The 24,815-nt window shown below is 32.1% G+C and overlaps 1 protein-coding gene across 1 annotated transcript in view; it reads left to right on the top strand.

Annotated features, from left to right (window-relative positions):
- LOC136979858 (fatty-acid amide hydrolase 2-like) overlaps positions 1-24,815 on the top strand; it is a 55,576-nt gene that overhangs the window by 27,403 nt on the left and 3,358 nt on the right. Inside the window, exons 8-12 of the mRNA XM_067275879.1 lie at positions 9,940-10,159; positions 11,186-11,395; positions 11,464-11,583; positions 15,510-15,664; positions 23,561-23,659. Of these exons, the coding sequence (XP_067131980.1) occupies positions 9,940-10,159; positions 11,186-11,395; positions 11,464-11,583; positions 15,510-15,664; positions 23,561-23,659 (804 nt within the window). The remainder of the gene's footprint in view (positions 1-9,939; positions 10,160-11,185; positions 11,396-11,463; positions 11,584-15,509; positions 15,665-23,560; positions 23,660-24,815) is intronic.

Here is a 24,815-nt window from a genome sequence, read left to right as displayed (position 1 = left end):
TTCTATTAGTTTGAAAATATACTGAACAACTTTTGGAATGCCTAGATTTTTGTGATGTTTCTAGCTTTTAAACAATATTGATCCAGAACGAGTTGGATGATACTTTAGAACAAGCCATGAGAAAATTGATAGGAAAAAAGAGAAGAGCCAGAAGAAATTAATTATGACACTGAAACTGAATCAGAAGAGTGGGAGATTATAGAAGATAATCAGGACAGTGACTCCAAATAATCAGCTGATTAGATAGATGGAATTTTTTGTAGAAGACAAGAATAATAGAACAAAATTTATCTGTCAAGAATGTGGTAAAAATGTCTGCAAGAAAGACAATCATATGATGACTATATGTGCCAAGTGTAAAGGTGAGCAACAGATGGAAGTGAAGTGACCTATTTTTATATATCTAGATGCATTATAACTGCATTTATTCAATAAAAAGTTTTGATATTAATTCTCTCCTTTATTTTATTCATATTTTAAAAAACAGTTACATAATATTAGCCTACTTCATATCCTTTAATATTTATGTGGTGTAACAGCCACAATACTCCTCCTTATGAAACTTTAAAAGACAAGCCCACTGAAGGGTTAATGTGTTTTGATTTATTTTCTAACTTATTTACAGTATTTCAAGCTTATATTTTATTTCTGATCTGTTAAATTATTTTAAATGAATTTTGTTGAATTTTCCACTAATTCAACATATGCAAGTTGAAAGTATTCTTCTGACTAGGACTTTTTATAGACTGGAGAATTTCAACAGTAAATATTTTAAACTGTTTCAAAACTTTAAATTTCACATTGTAATTGATTTGAATAAATTCTGTTGGTCTTTATAGCCCAAAACTGGGTACCACATGATCTTAATCTTAATCATTTGCATTTCTCAGTTACCTCTACCTTTCCTGAAATTTCTGTGTAGCTGTGCCCATCCTTTGTGGTGTTGCAATTTCACTTTTGAGGAATGTAAGAATTCATTTACGGCTGTTGTGAGTGTATTTATGTAAGAATGAGCTGCTTAAAGCGTATAATTTAAAAAATTTGAGTTAAATACAATGATTTGCAAAAATGAACCATGCAACTACTTTGTGACACTTGTAAACATTCCATAATTACCATGGTTCTTTGAATTAAGTTCTGTTCAGTTTGTCATGGATTACTGTGCTGTTAATTCCACATTGTGTTTAAAATGTTTTAGTATATTTGGAAGTGGTTTACATTTCATTAACTATAAATACAAACCATATATAAATGAGCAAAAATTATTGTGATGACACAATGCCAAGTTGCAATTTTTATTTATTTAATTTAAAATATATGACTCAAATTAGTACTGTCTTGACCCTGTACATCATACTTTTCCTGATAACAACAGTCATGCCAGTCATCTATGTAACTCCATTCCAGAGAAAATTTTTGAATTGAAATCACATGATTTCCAGTCTATACCAGAAGTTTATATTTAGTTAATCGGAGACTTCTGTCCTTAAGCTTCTCGGAGCTGTTCTCGACTTTCATCTATCTAATATTGTTCTTGAGATTAAGAAAGGTCAGGCAGCCAGACGGATGACAGTCGGAATTTATAGGTTTACAATTTTTTCAAATTGCAGCCCAATATTCAGACTTGCCTGAACTTGTTTGTAAGTTGAAAATAACTTACAAACAAGTTTCATTCATAAGTCTGTCTTTAACTTGAGAACTGCCTGTACATTCAAACATATGGGATTTTACTTCTTATTTAAAGGATGATTGAAATTACAAATTTTGATACTTATATCTAACAGAGAAAAACATTACTATAATTAAAACTGTCAATAAAAATCAGGAATGTTTTCAACCTAATTTTCAATGATCATCAGCATAGAATATAAGTTTGAATGGAATATAACAGTTTTTTCTATTTGTAACTGTTTTTTTTTATGTATTTAAGATGGTTGAGAAAATCAAAATTTATAGTAAATGAAGTTAGTGTCTTTTAAATAAATTTTTTTAAATTACAATATTGTCAATTGTGAGTTTGAATTGATTTGAATTTTGAATTTTTTAACTTATTTATCAAATGAAACTGTTATTATATAATTCAAATAATAATTTATTTGTAGTTAGCAGCAATTATTTTATTATTTATATTGTTTTTAATATAAAAATAGGTGTATTTCCTGTTACTTACATGTTATCAAAATAATTGGCACTTATACTTTAAAGATTAATTTACATAGCTAGCAGAATATAATATTTATTAAGTAGCAGTGAGGATTCAAATTTATTTCTTACAACAAATTTAATCAAATTTATAATCAAAATATGAAATATACAATTACTAATATGTTTCATTTTAACATATTTCTAAATTTATCATTTTTAATGATTGAAGTTTATATATTGTGATAGTCACGTGAGTGTACAATAGTCCACGAGAGGCAGTACATAAAAAAATTAACAACAATTATATATTTTTGTCTCATGTGATTAGCAATATACAGGATTCTTTCAGATTCCAACTCTTAATGTTATACAATATCCCAAACTGGGGTGAGGAATCAAGCGAATACAGAACAAAAGAATGCACTCGTGACAATTAAGAAAAGACAGACTTGTAATCTTACAACTAACTTACACTAAATTACAAACTAAAAAGGAAAGGAAGAATAGCAAGAAGTTTTAACATGATAGAGGAGGTTATAAGGAATACCTGGGTTCTCTGTTTGGTATTGATGCTCTTCTGGTGGGGAACCACTCTAAATTGTTTCTCACTGATCTTTTTTGGATCTCTTTGAAGATTCTCCTTTGTACAAGAGACATTCTGTCTCTCTCTCTTTATGTTAACGAGGTCCTTTCTCTTTTTGTAGGCCACCTTTGTCTCCCTTTGTCTTTCCAGATGACGAGCAGGAGTATAACTTTTGCATGTCTACCTTTGCCGAGAGTCCGACCCAAGAATGAACCTTCTTATTGTTCTAGTAGCCTCAGGGACTTCACTTCCCATTGTTAATGCGATTTGTAGAAAGGGTTGTCCCACCCACAGAAAGGAATGTTAATAGAAAATTCGAGAAAACAAAAGGAAGATGAAAGAAAACTTAAAACTAAACTTATATCTAATATATACATTAATATGGCATACTGCCACAATATAATATATTAAACTTATTTTAAATCTGTGTTGAGGTAAATGATATAATTTTTTATATTGAAACAGTATTGTTGCTTTTCTAAAGTTTTAAAGTTAATTTTTATAAACTATTTTATATTGCTACAGTTTATTGCATGCCAATATAGTATCATTGATTAAAAAAATGCTATAAACATATTTTGTAGTGGTCAAAAAATTTCAACTAAGAATTTTATTGTTGAAAACTTATTTCACATAGAAATTTGTGACTCTTATTATAGATAATTGATGATTCATAATTATTTAAGTTAATTAATTATAGTTTAGTTTAATACAGCTGCAGATCTAGACATCTGTCATGGGGGGAGATAAAAAAAAAAGGTCGGTGCTCCAACAGTCGGGGCATTTTTAATAATATAAACCAAAGCATATATATCCAAATAGCCCAATAGACTAAAAGTGTATATAATATATAAATGCATCCTACATGACTCAGCATGCTCAGGAGATTAACCGATGCTTCGGATTTATCTATTTGTATTGGATAATGAAAAATTCAAGAAGCAGCACACTGGGCACAATCTAATCCATCCAATACAAGCAAGCTATAGATGGGTTTGACAGTTTTAAGTTTTAATGTCTAAATGCTGAGTTTTTGGGTTATTGGAATATTGGAATCTTGGGGGTGATTGTCCCATCATCCCCCTGAATCTGTGCCTGGTTTAATAAAGGTATTCTACTACCTTGCAAAATCAATGTGTCAATTATCTTGGGGGTCAATTATCTTTTTAGAAAAGATATTTATGGGATCCTATGGGAAAAGATTTCTTAAATATTGGATTTATATAGAAGAAATCCTCATTAGTTTGAAATTCAAAGGACAAAATAATCTCAACTTCAAATTATCAAGTTTTGAATTATCAGAGATTTACATATTTCTGTACAATATGGCAAATGCTCTGTAACTGATAATTAATAATAACAATGTAAATAAACTGTGGGTAAACAGCATGTGTCTGTGAGAACCTCACAGGTCACCAGATTGGTTTTACGGTTAATGTTACCTTAGGTTCCGAGATGGCGGCGCTGGGAATTTTTCTCCATCTTGGCGACTGCGGCGGGGAAAAATTTTTTCCCTAGAGTCGTGACGTCGACGCCGTTGAGAATTTTTCCCCGTTAGGTTTCAACCCTGAGTTCGATCACAGCCTACAATAAGAAACAGCCTAGTCATTTGCTCTGAACACGTGTGTCGATTCCTGAGGCGGTTTGCACATAGTCCTCACTAGGAGCGCTGATGACCGGACTATTCGATCAAGTGATCAATGCTAATTCTGTTGTAAAGACGTGGTTATAATATATTTAAAAAATTAAAATTTTGAAAATATTTTACATCAAGATATTGGTAAATTTTTATAAAGTTTGATTTAAAATGGTTCATTGCTCTGTGCCGTTTTGTACATCAAATAAATCAAAAAAAGATGGAACAAGTTTTCACGAATATCCAGCGGAAGAGAGTTTACGTTTAAAATGGATAAAAGCTGTCAGTAGAAAAGGTAAGATTTATTTAATACTCCATAATTAAATAATGTAGGAAAAACGAATAATTTTATAACATCTATGCTACTTGCCATTGATGCTACACTTTTGCAATTATTTTATTATATGCTGTAAGGGTTCGTGCAAAAACCACGTGTCCCCATATTTCCCAAATCTTGCTTCCCCTTCCCATTATGATCTTTTGTGGCTTTTATAAAACCTCCCTAAAAAAGCACATGGAAAATTTCAACCCTCGAAAATTTATATATTACTTCCTTTTATCAAATTTCTCGGATATTTCAAAAACGGTAGAAAGACATTGCTGAAAACTACATGGGTGTATTTGAAAAGCATTTAATTTCAGCTTTTTAAAATACAAATAAAATTAAATACATATACTCCCCCTTAATGAGGACAAGTACGGTTTTTGCACAACCCCTAACTTCAATGAGATTAGGCTATATTGCAATTGCATTTTAAATTTTTGTACAATTTATCTATTTATGCATACAAATTATTTATAGATGGTATAACTAATAGATTTACTGTATAAGCTAACTCTTTTTAAAATTTACAGATGAAAACAGTTCCAAACTTTGGAAGCCAAGTGACTGGTCAGTTGTCTGCAGTAAGCACTTTCTAGAATCAGATTATAAACCAGGATTGAAAAAGAGAATATTGATGGTTGTTACAGCTGGTTGTTTACAATAAACAAAAGCCTCGTTGGAGTGACAACACAGTAAAATACTGTGTCTTATGGAGCAAAAAGTCTTCTAGGGCATATACATTTGCTAGGAAAACTCCACTTTTATCATTACCATCAAAATCAACATTGAAAAGATATATAGGCTCTGTTTCTGGGGTTAGTGTGGGTTCCCTAATTAAGCAACGATTAACTCAGGAGGCAAAAAAGTTGTCACAAGTGGAAAAATTAGGTTCACTTATTTTGGATGAAATGACCATTAAACCTAATCAACAGTATAACAAGCAAGCAGACGAAGTAGTGGGAACAGTAAAAATGAATGGCCTGGAAAAACAACTTGGACTTGAACATGTCACAGCAAATAGTCTCCTGTGTTTTGTGTTTTCAGGATTATCAAAAAATTTTCGAATTCCTGTTGCATATTTTTTTATCAATGATTTAAAAGGTCAGGAACTTTATACTTTAACTTTAGATGTGATTCATTCAGTGGAGACAGCAGGTCTAAAAGTACTCAGGATAGTTGCTGATGGCCATAGTAAAAATGTTAAGTTATTTGAATTACTTAGTGCTGTTAACCCTCCAATTCCAAAGATTCCACATCCAATGGATAATAATCGTTCAATATTCCTATCATATGATCCATGTCATATATTAAAAAATTTCTGGTCATTGCTTCTTTCTCCAAGTAGGGTAATGGTGAATCATGGAAAACATATTAGTGGTGTATTTCTCCGAAACTTGTTTCACCTACAGAGAGATCATGTTATTAAACCAGTAAGATGCTTAACTTTTAAACATGTCTATCCAACAAATTTTGATAAGATGAAGGTTAAGCGTGCAGTGGACATATGCAGCCAAAATGTAATTGCTGCACTGAAGTTTTTACAGAAGCACGGACACAGGTTTGGGAACTTGAACTTTGTTGAGGCCGAGGGCACAATTGAGTATTTGGAAATGATGCAAAAATGGTTTGCTATTCACAATATCAGCAAACTCAACACCATACGTTAGTACTTATAATAAATACAAGGTTGCCACATATGAAATCAAACCACATTCATTCCAGAAATGCAACAGTGATGCAGTTTGTTTCTGCTAATGATGAAAGGCTCAATTGGTTGGATGGTGAGTTTTTGGGATATTTACAGTCCTGGAAAGATAGCTGTGACAGTCCCAATGTTCAATTTATCAGTAAGCAAACTTATGAAGCTGCTTGTCTCACAACCAGATCCACTGTTCTGTGTATCAGGTATTTGTTGGAGAATGGTTTTGATTTTATATTAACCAGAAAATTCAATTTAGATGATATAGAGAACCTTTTTAGTGGACTGCAGTCCATGTCTGGATTCAATGACCAGACAAACGCCTGCAGCATAATGCAAGGACTGCATACAATTCTTAAAACAGGACTAATTAGTGCATCCCTTGAAAGCAATGCAGAAAGCTTAGATTGTGAGGAATGGATGTCTCCTAATGAAGACATGTCCATTATTGTAAATCAGGTATTATATTTTGATTAATAAATTACTTTAATAGACCTAATTTAATTTAATTTAATATACCTAATAAAGTAATCATTATAATAATAATTTATTATTTTTAAAGGCATGCATGGATAAGAACTATACTATCAAGGAAGTTACTAAGCATATTGAGCCACAACTGAAACAGCTAGAGATTAGACCTTCCAATATTATAAAGCCAAACATTCAATCTGCTACAATGGCATACATTGCTGGATACTTAGTACATATCACCGAAGAGAAAATTGAATGTTCCGACTGTTTGGACATACTTGCATCAGTGAAATCCCCTGCACCTATCATGGGCATAATAAATTTAAATGATCTAGGCGGGCTCTTATATCCAAAAGTAGAATTTATTGGGTTTTTGCAGCAACTGGAGAAGGCTATTCATGCAGGCTTACCATTTTTAATTCAGCAACCAGCTGTGATGCATAATTTATGTAAGATTATTCTTCCTTGGATGGAGAAAAATCCATTTTTTATGTGTGGTAAAGATGGACACCAAAATATACTGTGTAATGTAATTCTAAGAAAATTCATCAGACCCTACATTTCCAACTACATAAGAACTGTGAACGACACTTATATTCGGGAGAATCATAGACCCAAAACGTCAAATAATAAAGCTTTATCAAGAAAAATAATAAAAGTGGCACCTCTATAAACATGGGGTGGCCACAACTGGTACAGGCCTGTTGAAAACTTGTGATTTTTGTATATTTTAAAAAATTTAAATTTCGTTTATAAAATGTTAAAATTAATAAAAATTATTGTAATAAAGTAAAAGAGAACATGTTTTTTGCATTATTTTTACTGTTTCATTGCTTTAAAAAATTGTAAGGATATAAAAATATTTTTTAAAGTTGAAAATTGTTTTAATATGACCAGAATAGGTACAGTACATCTAGCCCATTAATTATTATCGCATTTAACCGTCTAGATAATTATTGATAACATGTCTATTGTTTTAGATTGTTCTGCAGAAATCCGGGCAAAATCTTAATTAAAAAAAATCAATAATTTGCTATATCCTGTTTGAATTACTGTTTTATTTTACGAACATATGACAGCATGTAGCTAGGATAACTTAATCAGTGTGTGTTGTTATGGTCCGTTGTGTGGCTCCATCTAGCGGGAGAAAATATTTTCGTTTGGACACAACTCTTCAATGGGATTTCCCCCATTTGACTAGGCTGTTTCTTATTGTAGGCTGTGCTCCAACGTAGGGAAAAATTTCCCCCGTCGCCATCTCGGAACCTAGGGTAACATTAACCGGTTTTACAAAAAGTAAAGAAGAATTTCTCAAAATGTAGCCGAAATTATTTTTTAAAGTGGCCCAAAAAGTAGTAAGTCACCCAAATGTAATAGCCCAGAGTCCTACAGATATCTAAATCTGCTACCAATAGCCCAATCTTGCAGTCTCAAAACCCAGCTATTGTGAGAATCGGGGGTTACACAATGAGGTCTAACCCGTTATCCGACAACGGGGAGGTGATTCCCGCTCACGTGGTCAGTGGATGGCAATTTAGGAGGGCAAAAATCGAGTGGGAGGTCGTGGATAAGTCGATGAGGCGTCGGCGATACATGAGTAATCACTCTCGCATAATTAATCAATAAATTTAATAATAACATTAACTAAGTGGGACATAGACGAGTGATACAAGGCAAAACGTTGGAAGAGGGGTGTCTGCGTCCGCGACATTCCAGAGATCGAATCCCCTTTCAATTTCCGAATATATAAAGTTAACTCGCGGTCAATTGAGGGGGAGAGAGAGAGGTCTTAAGTAACTAAAGCTAAATTTACCTCGTCGCTTGTCTTCGCTTGGGGTGATGGCTGGATGGAGTAGATGGGGTTGACCAGTTCTTGTCAGTTGCTTAGACGCCACCCGGGCAATTGGGTGTGCGCCCTTTTTATACTAATTTCGAAGGGCAAGAACTGTCAAATAGTTGAAGATTAATATGGACACCTGTCAGCTGTGCCGGGTCCATATCCAGCCGTCACGGATTGTTACAGACATATTCTTTGGTCGAATTGTTGACGTTGGTGTCTTGAAGGTGAAATATTATGACATAAATTCCTGTGAATTTGACAGTTCTTTCCTATTAATTATCGTAAAGTTTGACAATAATTTCTTAATTTCGCCAACTGACTCTCGGTTGTTTACATTAACATCGTTTTAATCGACAGACAGTCTATAATCGACGGCCGAAATTCTCTCTTCGGGTCAAATGTCATAGACAAAAACGATAAATTCGATCTCCGATAGCTTCAACTACGTAATAACAGACGCAAAAAGGACATCAATGCCTGACCCTTTGTCACCTCCTTTTGCTGCACGTGGCATGTGTCTGCAGACACCTGCACGCTTACTCAAAACCACGTAATATTCATCGACTCGTTTGTTGCTGTAAACTATCTCTCTTTTTCCTTACGATTTACTGGTGTGGCAGGGAGAACGATAGTGAAACAACAATAAAAAAGGGGGGCCAGAATATCACACTATATTTTATGAGATAAGAGAGTAAAGGGTAGTTTATGGGTAAGGTGACTCCTGAAAATGTGTTACTTTACAAGCAAAATCATATTGACCAGATTAGATTAACTCAATCTAAACAAATGAGTTAACATATGTATGCTTTCACAGTTCGGACAAAATTTTTACTTCATATTTCAAAATAGCTTTATTTTGAACTAACTGAATTACTTAACATGTAAATTTCTATATTTATGACCAGGACAAATAGTACAGTTGCACACTAATGGGCTTTCAAACTATTCAAGTTCAAATTAACAAGGATTTCCTATATGCTGAAAATTACTTTACTATATTGAAGTGTAAAGAAATTAGTGTAACAACTGGTACTTTTTTTTTTTTTTTTTTGATAAAATGATCATTTAGCCTATAGTATTTTGTTCAATGAAGCAAATCATAGATATCATTAATAGAAAAAATTTATAAATATACTATTATGGACATTTGATTATTTTTTATTTCAGTATTCAGAAAATTGATTTAAAACAATTTCTCATTCTTCACTCATATGATTAAGATAAAATTCTTTTTTAGATTAAATGTATAGATGTTGTGCAGGCATATATTTCAAGAATCAAGGAAATCCAAACCATTATTAATGCAGTTTCAGAAGACAGGTTTGAAGATGCCCTGAAAGATGCACAAAGTGTAGATAATCTTATTACATCACATAAATATTCAGAAGAAGAATTAGAAAAAAGATATCCTTTCTTGGGAATCCCATTTACTATTAAGGAAAATATTGGTGTTAAAGGTAATTCTAATTTATTTTCAATATTTTCCACAATAAAATAGAATGAAATGCAACATTCAGATATATTTAAATGCTTAATATATATTTAAAAATTTTTAACAAAATAAAAATTAATAAGGAAATATCATCTCCTTTAATGTACTGTATTTCAAATATAAGTTTTATATACAAAGAGAAATCAAAAAGTCTTTGTCAATTGCATGTTTTCTTGAAAAATAATCACAACTTCAAAACATATATTTGAGAGGGTAGTTCCTCTGTGTTGCCTCAGCAGTTTCCAATGCTTTCTAGTGAAATGTGGTAGAAATATAGACATTTGAAAATGGCAGGTGTTCTGTCACTTTCCATGCTAGAGGAACACATAAGTATGATTCAATTTTTTTAAGCATCTGGCAAGAATACAAGCAAAATTTATTGAGAAATGAGTGATTTGTAAGCAGACAATTGTCTATTGCAGCAAGGTGTGGGGTGATGATGTGAGAAGTTCAGAAACATAATCATGAATATCTGGGATGCCCAGATCAAATTTTTTTTAATTTGCCATACAGTCTGAATTTGGAATCTTGTGATTAATATATTCTGACCTCCTGAGGAAGGAATTAGCAAGTCATTTTTTTAAAAATGACAATAATGTGAATACAGAAGTTTTACTATAGCTGCATAAGCAACAAGACAAGTTTATAATTTTTAATTGTTGGGATAATAAAATGTAATATTTTGCAATAATTTATTTTTTGGAAATAATATGGTAGCATTAAGCAGATTGTTCAGCTATATTTTCCAGAATTTATAGGTGAAAAATAATTGATTAATTTAATAAAATCAACTAAATGGAAGTTAGTTAAAAGGTTTTCACTATTCATAATTCAACAAAAATAAAATAGTGCATATGTTTGTTTATAACTATGTATTTATGGTTTTTTATAGATGTGTAATAAACCAATTATAAAGATGATGATTGTAATTTTTATGTAAGAGACACTATTTCATAAATTTAACTTTTATATACTATGTCTATTCTTACAGATATGTTAAATACTGCTGGTTTATACTCAAGTAAAGGAACAAGAGCTTCAGAAGATGCTGAAGCAGTAGCATTAATGAGAAATGCAGGAGGCATTCCATTAGCTGTTACTAATCTTCCAGAATTATGTATGTGGTGGGAAACTAATAATAAAATATACGGACGAACTTTGAATCCTTATGATACTAGAAGAATCGTTGGGGGTAGTAGTGGTAAGATTTTATTATTCATTTTCATATTAAAAAATGATTTATAATGATATAAAAAATTTTTAACAAAGGAGGTGAAGCTGCTCTGTTAGCTGGTGGAGGTTCATTAATTGGAATTGGATCAGATATAGGTGGTAGTATTAGACTTCCAGCATTCTTTACTGGTGTATTTGGTCATAAAACAAGCAAGCGTAAGTAAGAGCATTTTTACACTAAAAATCCATTCATATTTTCTTTGAAAACAGATACTTTTTGATTATTAAAACATACCTTTACATTTGTTTGTATTTATTATGCTTGATTATAAAAACAGTAGTGTTGGACTGAATATTCTGCATTATTCTGTATTCAGGATTATTTAGCTGCAAAGTAAATATCTGGTTTTTGGCCAAATACTAAATACCTGTATTTGATATTTGGACAAATATGTTTTCAAAAACAAACTATTTGATCAACTAATCTCATTTTAATTGAGAAAGAGAGAGAGAGAGAAGGATGGAAAGAAATATGAAACATAAAAAAGAATGAAAAGAAAATTTTAAAATATTGTTTTTTCACACATTCATTAAAACTGTACTTCTCGTTGGAGTTGCTAAAAAATGACAAGTCTCATTGGTAAGATAAGGAAATGTTTCCTTTTCTTATTTTGCCACCATTAAGTCAACTGAATTTCAGTGTGTTGAATGATCAGATATGAAATGTACTTTTGCACTTTCTTTTTAATGACATGACTTCAGTAGACTGTGAATACTCACTTTGTCTAAATGTGTTGTCTTCTGAGATTTGGGGCTACATACATCTGATAATTTTTGGATTGAATAGAATCCACATATGAGGAATTGTTTTCCATCTTTTCAAACACAGATTGATTACACTGATTGAAATTCTGATATGATTTAATATGTTTACATGCCCAACAAAATAATAAGGCTGATTATCAGTAGCTATCATATCCTTGATTTTATAATGGATAATGTTTGATCTCTCATCATTGATATCTCCTACCTTTTTCTTTTAACGTAGCCTAATCACTGATGTCTGAGTTTTATCAGACTTTGTCTTTGGGGACAAGTAAAGATGTAGCTTTCCTTTTTTTTATTTTATTTTTCTTTGTAAGTAGTATATTTCATCAGATGCTGTAATATGAAATGCCTTACAAGTCCAGACATATTAAAGGTTTTGACATTTTTCTTCTTGTAATAAGACTTTTCTTTCAATGCGTAATTTATACTCAGCTAAATTTAGTCTTGTATTCAATATAAATTTCATAGTACTTCTGTACTGCTTTTGATTGTGACATTTTGTCAGCTCTTTTATGCTGTTATTAAGTCTGTATTAAATCCAGTATTAAATAATAAAATAGTCAGTTGTTGGGAATTATTATTTCATTCTAAAATTAAAATTTTAAGTTGAATTTGATCATATATGCAGCATGCAATTTTGTAACATTGTAGATGCCATTTTTCTCTAAATAAGTTTTATTGAAGAAATGAATTCTAAACACAAGATTTTCTGCTGCAAAAAAAAAACCATTGTATTGATAGTGGCATTGTAAGTGGTTGTATTTTTAAGTTGAATTTATGTGCAAACCATAATGTTTGAAGTGCCAAGTGCAAGTCATAATGTTTGATGCTTAAAACATTAGTGATTTGATCCCTAAACGTGACAGCACAAAGCTATTGTGTTTGTTTGTAATATACCACGTGACCACTCCTAAAAACTGAGGCGGAAATTATCATAAAAGGCAATTGCACATGTAACATGTTACAGTTCTGCTTGGAGCTTAAATTATTGACAATATTTGATTTTAATGTTAGTTTGTCTCCAGAAGTAGCAAGTGGTTGTGCTGCATTTAAATCAGTAAATCAGATATATATCTGTATCAGTATAATATTTTTGCATTTAAACTAGTTCAGTTTTTGTAGATCAGGTGAGAGAATTATTGTTTTTTTTACAGCAATTGTTTTTATTATCATTGAAAAGGATTATGTTGTGACAATAGGGACTTGAATTAAAAAGCAGCATTTTCATGGACTGGATATATATCAGGTGTGGAACGTATGCTTGTTTGTGATAGATAAAGAGTTATTTAGGTAATATTGGACTACTTTTACATTCTTTGTGTAATAGAGAGAGTTGCTTAGGAAATATTTGTATTTGCTTACTTTTGCATTTGTTATATTTTGCTCTATTTTTACTAAATACATATACGTTGAAGTGGACACAATACAATGACAAGTTAAAGTCAAAACGGCTGCTAGCTGTCAATTTGACAGATATTCGTTATCTATTTACTAGCAGATGAACCTGGCATTGCTCAAACAAAAAGAAACAATAGTGAAGATTAAGATTATTATAATAGATTATAGCCAATCTTACCCGTTTTCACCAGGTGCAGAATTAGGTCTCCTTCTTCCAAGATTAGAGAATTTTTACATGGTCTGAAAATATGTTTGATTTTCTGCAAAGCCGAGTTATTTAAGATAATCCTTAAAGAATTTGAGTTTCCATTTAATAAAGAAAGATGTAGATTTTTGTCCTCGCATTATTTGAAAGTGCTGAGCAATGGTGAAGTTGTTGAGAGAAGTTGGTTTATTTATTCTGTCACAATTATTTGTGTACAATTTTTTTTACTATTGTTGTATTTTATTTGATAATTTGTCTGCTATTATTGACTGGCCCAAAAAAGGCTATTCTGACTGGGGAAATCTTCCAAGAGCCCTCACAATGCACGAAATGTCTGTAAATCACAGAAATGCTTTTAGAGCATGGAAAGAATTGGACATTTGATTAAAACAGGAAAAAAAAAACTATTGACTCTGAATATCAACGAATTATGGATATAGAAATTGAATATTGGAAAGGAGTTGTAAAAAGAGTTATGTCGATAGTTAGACTCTTGGCCTGACAATGCTTAGCTTTTTGTGGAACAACTGAACATTTGTTTCAGGAATTTTAATAAATACATTATCTATTTTTTTATTTTTAACATTATATCTATTATTAACGTTTTAGACTTTTTATTTTTAAAAATTAAAATATTACTTTAAATATTTAATTATTACTTAAAATGCTCTCATAATTGGTCGAATTCTCACACTTATAATCATTTTTTTAATTTATTTAATTTGAAATATATGCTCTCCATATCAAATTAGTAGTGTCTTGCCCCTGTACATCATACTTTTCCTGTTAGCAACAAAGTCCTGCCAGCATCTGTCTAACTTCTTACAGAGGAAAATTTTTGATTTGAAATAATGAGACTTCTGGTTTGCATTGAAAGTCCATATACAGTTAATCGGAGCCTCCTACCTCTAATCTTTCCATATCTAGTTTCGGTTTCATCTATTTAACTCCATTTTTGAGATTAAGGAACGATGGACAGACAACTGGAAATTTATAGGTCTACAATTTTTTAAATTGCAGCCCAATGATTCAATATTAAGAAAAATAAAACATTTGTAGTTAAATTTACAACAAAAATTAGAACTATAAATATAAGAATAAAACTATAATTATGTACAAAGTATATATGCATAAATTATAAACAATCTATCCATCCATATCTATCTATAATCTATTTATATTTTAAGAATGTTGTCTTTAATGTGAATAATATATATTGATATAAATAAAAATAAATAAATATACTTGATATTGCATTTATAGTTTTAGAGATATTTCTAGATTATGATGTTTTGTTAGAAATTATTCTTTACTTTATGTTCAAAACATTACATTGAAAACATAAATAAATTATATCATACAGTTCTATGTTAGTAAAAGTAAGCCCCAATTAGAATAATTAAGAAATAAACACTGCTAAGAAATTTCTCAGTGGTGTTTGTTTCTTAATTAACACTATACAAAATGTTAACTCTAAAGTTTAATTTTTACAAGAGAGGACAACACTCTCTTTAGAATGAAAGTTTCCTTCTTTCACAGAAGTTATAAACCTAGCATAAAGCTATATTGGGCTCAGTCAGTTTAACTAGCTTAAGGTCAGTCCTGCATCAGATAACTTATTAATATAAAATCTATACTTAGCAAATTAATATTAATGTACATTTTATTTTCTAAAATTGATAAAACTAATTGCTAATAATTTTTTGAACAGGTATTATTTCCACAGAGGGAATGATTCCTAAGAAAGATGGCTTGTTTGACGATTTCCTTTCAGTTGGACCAATGTGTCGCTATGCCAATGATTTATTACCAATGTTGAAAGTTTTGTCTGGAAAAAATAGCACAAAACTTACATTAGAAGAAAAGGTTTGTAATTTTTTATAAATGCTATACATGATAAGAATGTAATATAAAATATTAAATAATTAAATTGTATAAAATTTAATACAGAGGAACCTGGTTAACTCAAACCAGGATAACTTAAACTCATATTTATTCAAAGTTATTTTCTTTCCCTGATTGTCCAGCATAGGGATTTACATGTCAAATCAAACTGGTTAATGCAAATTTATTGAACTGTTTAACTCAATTGGGATTTTGATACTGTATTTATGAAAATACTGTATCAAATACTGAATATTAAGGGTTCTTTAACAAGATGAAATATTTCAAACTTAATTATCTAATCTATTTTCTAATTATCTAACTAATTAATTAATTAGCTAATATATATATATATATATATATATATATATAATCGAGACAAGTTAATAATAATAATAATAATAATAAGAGGAACCAACCCAGCCTTGGTGTTTCTGTGGCAATGCATTCACAGACCACAAAGACTGGAAACTGCGCCAACGGATGAAATGGACAGTAGAAATGAACGAGTTTATCATCCATAATTATTACACCATCACAAAACTCGAAACAAACATGACAGCATACAGACAACAACTACACCATAAATTTACACAACAATATCCTCACCTCACTGTTACCAAACAAAGGGTTGTTGATCAAAAAAGAACAATTATACACAACAACCTTATCTCACAAACAACACTTGAACTTATCAAACAACAGGTTGCTGATCAAATACATCAACAGACAGAAACATCTAACATTAATGAAGTTCATGTAACCTGTCAGGATAATCCAGCAACAAGCATTGATAATAACACACATACAACAATTACCACTAATGATACTATAGACACTTCCTCATCCATCACTGATAACATAGACATGGATTTAGTTAATACGCTCTCACTTATATTTCAGGAAACACTCACTAAATATACAGGTACAGATCCCACACAACGACCACGAATACCAAAAATCAACACATCAAAAGAAGTAGGAAAAATTGGTCTTCTCTTTGGTCCAGTGCTGTCACGCACAATGCTGATGCAGGCTGGATCGAGGAGGAGAACAGAAACTTGCACAACATACCAACTATGCCCTGTGTCGAAATAAACATACATGATTTCCAATACACTGTTAACAGAACACACAACTGGAAGACACCTGGTGTAGACAACATTCACAATTTCTGGTACAAAAAGTTTACATCACTGCACCAGGAACTAGCTAAACACCTAACACACATCATCATCAATCCACAAGACATGCCAAATTTTTTTACTCAGGGCATCACCTACATGAAACCTAAAAACAACACCACCACAGACCCCACACAATACAGACCAATTACATGTCTTCCAACACTCTACAAATCTATTGACATCCTGTATCGCAAACAAAATATACAAACGTATTGAAGAACATGACATTCTAACGGAACAACAAAAAGGTTGCCATAGAAATCACAGGGGATGCAAAGAACAGTTACTCATAGATTCAGTCATTCTACGGCAAGCACACAAACAACACAGAAACATACACATGGCATATATAGACTACAGAAAAGCATTCGACAGTGTTCAACACAGTTGGCTGCTACATATTCTACACATGTACAAAATACATCCATCACTCATTACATTCTTCCAAAACACTATGCAGCACTGGAGAACAACACTACATCTCAGGGTTAGTAACACTTCTATACAAACAAACCAAATCTTTTTAACCCTTCCACATAAAGATGGCGGACGTAGCCTGATTGACATTAGTTAACCTTCACTACAAACAAATACAGTCACTGCGAGAGTTTTTCTATAAAAAACAAGAAACATCACAATTACATAAAGCAGTAACTCTAGCAGACTCAAATAACACACCATTAAACTTACACTCACATCATATGGACACAATGCAACATATAAAAAGCATAGACACCATTAAGCAATTGTGGGCTCGAAAGGCACTCCATGGCAGGCATCCTTATGATCTGGCCCAGGATTTTGTTGACAAAACTGCATCAAACAGCTGGTTAGCTTGGGGATGCCTCTTTGGGGAGACGGAAGGATTCATGATCGCCATACAGGATCAGGTCATAAATACTAAGAAACTACAGAAAACACATACTCAAAGATGCAACACTCACAAATGACACATGTAGAAAATGTCACATCATGCCAGAAACTATACAACACATCACCTCTGGTTGTAAGCTCTTGGCACAAACAGATTATTTACACAGACATAATCAAGTAGCAAATATAATACACCAAGAGCTTGCAAAGAAACACGAATTAGTAGACATCCACGAACCATACTACAAATACATTTCACAGACAGTATTGGAAAACAACATGCACAAAATGTACTACGACAGAGCCATAATCACAGATAAAACAATTTACAACAACAGACCAGACATCACACTCATTGACAAACACAATAAAATCACATACATTATAGTCATATCCATTCCAAACACTCACAATATACAAAACGCATGCACTGAAAAAATTAGCAAGTACACAGAACTCGCCCAGGAAATAAGGCATCTGTGGAGGATGGATAGGGTGCTTATTGTACCTGTACCTGTTGTTCTCTCCTCTACAGGTGTCATACCACACACACTACACAAAAGCCTGGACACATTACAATTGAATAGAAACACATACATCACACTACAGAAGGCCACTATATTGAATACATGTCATATTGTGAGAAAATTCCTGAATACAGACACACACACTGATACACTTCTTTAATTTCTGTTTTGGTTACTATGCCTTGACTTTGGTCCGGCATAGTACGCAGCTACCGGTGTTAACCGAGTATATCTCACTTAACCCAACATAATAATAATCAGTGCAGAGCCCAAACCATAAGGAGTTGAAAGTTGAAATTTGGTACACAGTTAGGGTACGTCACGAGAACGCACACTAAGAAGGGGTTTTTCAAAAGTCCTCCCCACGGGGAGAGGGACAGGATTAAGTCTTAACACTTCCATCAACAATGGAAGTGTTACGTAACAATGGAATTGTTAAGAGAAACTGACGTGCAAGACGCAGATGCAGTTTTTTTCGGTTTTGCAGGAAATTGAACATATTTTTAGACCCATCTAAAAATTCTCTAATTAGTCTGGAAACAGGGGATCCCAATTCTTGCATTCTGTGAAAATGGGTAAGGTTGACTATAATGTAATAATTTTAATCTTCGCTACTGTTACTTTTGCCCAAGCAACGCCGGGCCTACCTGCTAGTTATCTAATAAGTTGGAACATGGACAAACACAGATAAATAATAGTTCTGGTTTTATTCATGTTAACTTAAAAATGTTTTAAAAAGTGACAGGATAAAGTTTATATTTAAACTATCCTGTCATTTTTTAAAAATATTTTAAAGTCAATATGACAGTCTGATGTAGGAGAAATCACAAATTTGTTTTGATCTAATGCTGGTCCTTACCTGAATGGTCAATAGTTGTGGAAGTAGAAACCTATTTTTTGTTTTTATTCATACTAAAATTAAAAATGATTCAAAATATATAACAAAAAGTATAAAGAATATTTTTATTCATTATATAATTAAATAATAAATAAAGGTAAGGTTTTAATACTAGAAATGCCAAAAAATTATTTTACTTAAAAAGTGCCATTGCCAGTCAATATGACCAGTATAGAAATGGCCAATTTATTTTAAAAAGTGTCAGTTGTACAGTACATTGCAAATTAATTTCAAGTAAGTGGCATAGCATAATTGATTGAACAATACAAGCTTTATTAATCCTTTCTTTGTATAACAAAGAAGAATTATTTAGATTATAGTTGTAACCATGCAGTTTCCATTTAAAAACTACACATTACACAAAATACAGTAAGGCCGCAACTCCACTAGCTGTAAAAAGGGCCGTAAAACCCCTCGCTGTAAAAGCTTTTGGTTAATGTTACCTTAGGATCCAAAATGGCGGCCAGGGAAATTTTTCCCTACTTCAGTGACTGCGACGGGGAAAAAATTTTTTCCCTAGAGTCGCGACGTCGACGACGTGGAAAATTTTTCCCCGTTCGGTTTCTACCCTGCGTTCGACGTTACCAAGTATCCTGTAACCTCGAAACAGAGACGGTAGTATGTAAACTTGCGACGGTAGAGGGAGCCTTTTCGTGACGTCGTGCTAGAGTAAAATCGGCGGGAAATTCGTAGGTGTGTTACGAACGAATATGCAAATGCATGATCTGTGACGTGATTTCTGTTCATTTCTGGGCAATTTTATGCAAATCGACTAGTTTCCAGTTTGAATTGTTTACTGCTGTGTTGCGACGAATTGCGTATTGGATTAATTGCTGTGTTTTTTTTTCGTAACGATATTTCATTTGCACACAAATTGCTATCGTTGAATATTTATTATTATTATTTCCTCCAGTATTAGTAAGTACTGTTATTTCCTTTATAACAATTTAATCCTAAAAGTTAGAGAACCAAGTAATCAGAAATTAAGGAAAAAGCGTGTTTTTCCCTATCCTTACCTCCCCTCGTTTAGTTTATTGCCAATTGTTCGATAATGACTAGTTTTGCCGATTTGAGTTGCAACGATGAATTTTGGTCGAGATGCACTTCCCGTGATTTCTACAAGTTGACGGAAGACGACTTTTCAGAGCTAGGTTTGCCTCCCCGTATCAATAACGCATCGAATTTTGCTGTAAAATTAGGCATACAGCCGACCGAGTCCGTTTGCATTCATTGCGATGAAGATAATTGCTTCATATGTCAGGTGAACGACAGATCAGAAAACACTGTGAATTGGATCGTTTATAAATATGTGAATTCTGGCAGTACAATAATAACGGACGAATGGAAAGGATATATGCATATTGACAACATAGAAGGAGTAGTGGTGGAACATAGAACTGTCAACAATTCAAAAAATTTCGTTGACCCCCAAACAGGAGATCATACTCAGAATATCGAACAATCGAAAAGTGAGTAAAAAACTCCTCTTTTTGTTGTTTTTTTATTGTTTATTTCGGTGAAAAAATCCGCAGAGTCTGCAGAGAAATTCAAGATGGTGGCCGGAACCGCGGCCATCTTGAATGGAGGGAAAAATTTTTTCCCCGTCGCAGTCACCGAAGTAGGGAAAAATTTCCCTGGCCGCCATTTTGGATCCTAAGGTAACATTAACCAAGCTTTTAATCACGTGACCAAGATATTTTACGCCTGAGCAGGTCGTAAAACCAATGTAAAAGTGAGTTGAGCAGTGTTCAACTTTCAAAGCGAATACGCCCATAAAACGGTACCATCCACCAATTAGAAGTCACTGAAATCTAGGTCACCGTGACACGGTGCGAAAATGGCGGAAAACGAGCTTTTGTGTGTGTTCTCTCGTGGCTACTCTAGAAGATCTGGAAAGATTTATCGAAAACATCCGAAAAGTATTCATGTATCTACGACAAGAGATATCCCGATTATAATAATGGATGCCTAAAACACACGATATGAACGGCCAAAGGAAAATCCTTCAATTTAGAGGAGTATATAATAAAAAAGCTAAGCTTATAAGTGCTGTATATTATCTTAATAATACAATAATAAAAGTCAATATATGAAAGTAAAGATATTACTTTTACTACATTTGTAATTATCGTACAGAAAAACTCGTAGAATATAATCATTGTCTTTATATCGATATATCACGTATACAACCGTAATAGTACTGTCGCCGTAAAAAGCTTTGCTAGCCAGACCTCCACCGCAATCCGAGCACAAACACAAATAGGTCACGTGATTAAAAGCTTTTACGGCCGTTTTTGTGCTAGTGGAGTCGCGGCCTAAATATGTTTGGTTATACACTGTCCACAAATGGAGTTTTTGTATTTTGTAATTTTTGGATGTCTTACTTGTGCAATTACATTTAGTAAACTTTTGAACTTGGCATTTGTGTCAATTGACTCCAGCAAGTTGATTTCAATGTTCTTGCTGCTAGAACACTTTCATTGCTAATGTATCACTTGAAGGTTTTCTGCCAGCTCTAAAATAAAGTTGCCATGAAAATTCAATAAGCAGTTATCTCCTTGAAAACAATCATGACTAATTGATGATTGCTAAATTAATAAATTATAAAAAAAACATGGACAGGTACAGCTGCAATGCATCTTTTACTGTATACTTCCTTGATATTTGGTCAACAATGTGTGACACTTATGTTTCATGCTACTATAAAACAAGATTGTCTCTGGCATTTACTTTATAGTATTGTCTTCAATTGTAATATTGATGGCATGTAATATTGAAAAAACAATTGTGATTTTATTCCTTTTTTTTGATAGACTGTCATATTTGCAATGAATCTGCATTTCTGAGAAGTGTTATGTTGTAAAGATGAGCTTGTTTAGGGTCTCATTTGAATGGCACTTTCTTTTGAGCATTATTTACAATGCCAACCAAGCTCGTCTTCTTCTTTATGAGAATATAAGCTAATTTTGCAGTTGTAAAAAGTTATCTACCATTGCATTTTTTCCTGCTTCCATGTGGTTTCATTAGACACACCACCTATTTTCTGAGTTACTGATCAGAAGCCTGTCTTGCTTCTTTCTGAGATAAGGAAAGCCATTTGGAGTCCACTTCAAAAGCCATTCAAAACTGTAGGCCAAACTTATCAGGCTTATTAGCCAAAAATTGGATAAAGCGACATTTTGCTTTTGAAGGAAGTTGTTCATCTATTGTGACATATGGCCAAGGTCATAGCAGTTCTGAAATTTTTTATGAATGTATTCAGTGGTGATATTCAGCGGGTTCACACAGGTTCGGCCGAACCTGTTGTTAAAATTTTCAGTTTTCTGAACCTTGTTAAACACACGGAACATTTCTCAGTGGTTTTGTTTTTTTTTTTTTTTAAATATATTAAAATATACGTATTATACTCTGTAACACTACTAAACTAGAGCCTTATACCCCGTTTGCACCGAGCATTTCAATCTAGATTGTGAGCAAAGTCGGGGACTATGCCTTGGTGCGATCTCTCTCAACCGTTTCAATCTCGACTGAAATGAGGTTTAATCACGATCAATTCAAGAGAGTTCTTGAAACTAGATCCAGTCATAAGAGAGATCCCACAATCTCACGCACGTGAGATAATACAAGATGGCTGTGGAAGACGTGTCGGGCTATGGACAGCGAAATAAAAAGGATATTGTATTACGAGAGATGATGACATCTGTCTACTATGAGTAGTGCGATTCGGGGTGAAAAATTTCTCTGCCTGAAAAAAAAAGGTCGACAGCACTAATATACTATTGTTACCTGGTCTTCGCCCAGGGCTCGTTACGTTCCAAATACGCCACTGATTATTAGATATATTGCAAGAAAAGGTATTGTATTTATTTCTAGCCAAAACTTCCATTTTGTTTGTCGGTGACTGTCAGGGAAAAATTTTCTGCTAGCGAACCCTTTGTTAAATATTTCGAATATCACTACTGAATGTATTCAAAATTTCAGAGGCTATGGCAAACTTGTCCATCTGTAGACAATGGGATTGTGTTTACCAGATATTGAAAGATATTTTATTATTTCCCAGAACCACTTTCTACTTATAATTTCATGAAAGAATAGACCTCCCCACTTGCCTGACTAAAGGCTGTCATAGTCTAACTTATTTCCATAACTGGCACCTTTAGGTAAACATGTGTAATACTTGTTGTTAATTATTAAAAATTTGTTTGTAATATTAGTCCATATCAAGGCAAGTGTTGATATGGATTAATGTTAGTTTAACAGAAAAAAATTTGATAAGATACTCCACTATAAATTTAAAATTATATAATCCATAATGTATTTAACTTAAATAAATAAAACATTTAAAATCATTAATTCTCAAATAATTAAAATCAAGCTATCTAATACATTTTAGGTAAATATTAGCAAGTTAAAGATTTACTATATGGAAAATGATGGTGGAAATCCATTGAGCTCACCAGTTAATTCAGAATTAGTAAATGCCCAAAAACAGGTAAGTTCCAAATTTGTATTTTGTACCTTGCTACATACAATATTCAATAATCAGTATCATAATATGTACTATAGCATTTTATTCTCACATATTTGTCTCATCTAGTAAATATACTTTTTGAATTTTAAAACTCTTAGAAACTGATAACCTGTGTGTGTAATGCTTTAAAATCTATAGAAAACTATTTTATGTCAAATTTATGTGTGAAGTACAGGTACATAAATACATTTTTGGGTAAAAGTAAAGTTTAAAATAATATTTTATACTGAGTTGTGAGATATAATCTATGATTCACAACTTATATGTTGACAATTGGATAATAATGTTAAATAATGAGTAAACTAAATACCAGTAAATTCATAAACCATATGAAAATATGGTTTTTATTGTAATTTGCACCATTCTTTTACTAACGATTGTATATATTGCTTAGATTTCACATTGTAATTATTTAAGAAATTACATTTCATTAAACAATTATTCTTGAAACATTTATTCTTTCTCAGAAATCAGTTCTATATTTAACATTATTTTTACAATTCAGAAGTTAGAAAATCTTTCTAAAGATTCAAAGAAGATTAATATGGCCAAAAATCATCAATAAAAATGGGTTGATTTATCTCAAACTATATTCAATTTTATCATAAATACACACACAAAAAAAAATTTATTCCCCTCTGCTTATTACATTTAATAAACGGGACTGAATATGACTGTTGTTTATTTTCATATAATCAAAAATAAATTACAGTATTTAAAAAAAATTTATATTAATCTAAAAGGATTAGTTTTTAAAATGAAACTTAAGCTTTATTTTACTGTTGTTCATCACATTTACAAATTCAACAGAAATATATGCAAATATAAACATAAAAATTCTCTCAAGATAATGTTATATATCATCTAATAAATATCTGTGTTTCAAATTCTGTCAGTGTAAACACCTATAAATTGACACATTTTGATAACAATTTCAAAAATTTGTTCAGATTCTATTTTATTTTGTAATTTTTTACTGTAAGTTTTGTTCAAATCTCCAACCAACCCACCTTTCTAACTTTTCTTCAAATTACTCTTGTTCCTTCCTTCACCCATCTTTTTTTATCTTTTAAGGCTACACCTTTGAGTACAGCATTTTCTTTCACATGTATGTATG

Source organism: Centruroides vittatus, unplaced genomic scaffold (assembly GCF_030686945.1).
Source record: "Centruroides vittatus isolate TY-2023 unplaced genomic scaffold, ASM3068694v2 contig_651, whole genome shotgun sequence".
In the NCBI taxonomy this organism is placed as follows: domain Eukaryota; kingdom Metazoa; phylum Arthropoda; class Arachnida; order Scorpiones; family Buthidae; genus Centruroides; species Centruroides vittatus.
Note: the sequence above shows the minus strand (reverse complement) of the source record. Positions and strands in the feature narration are given on the sequence as shown.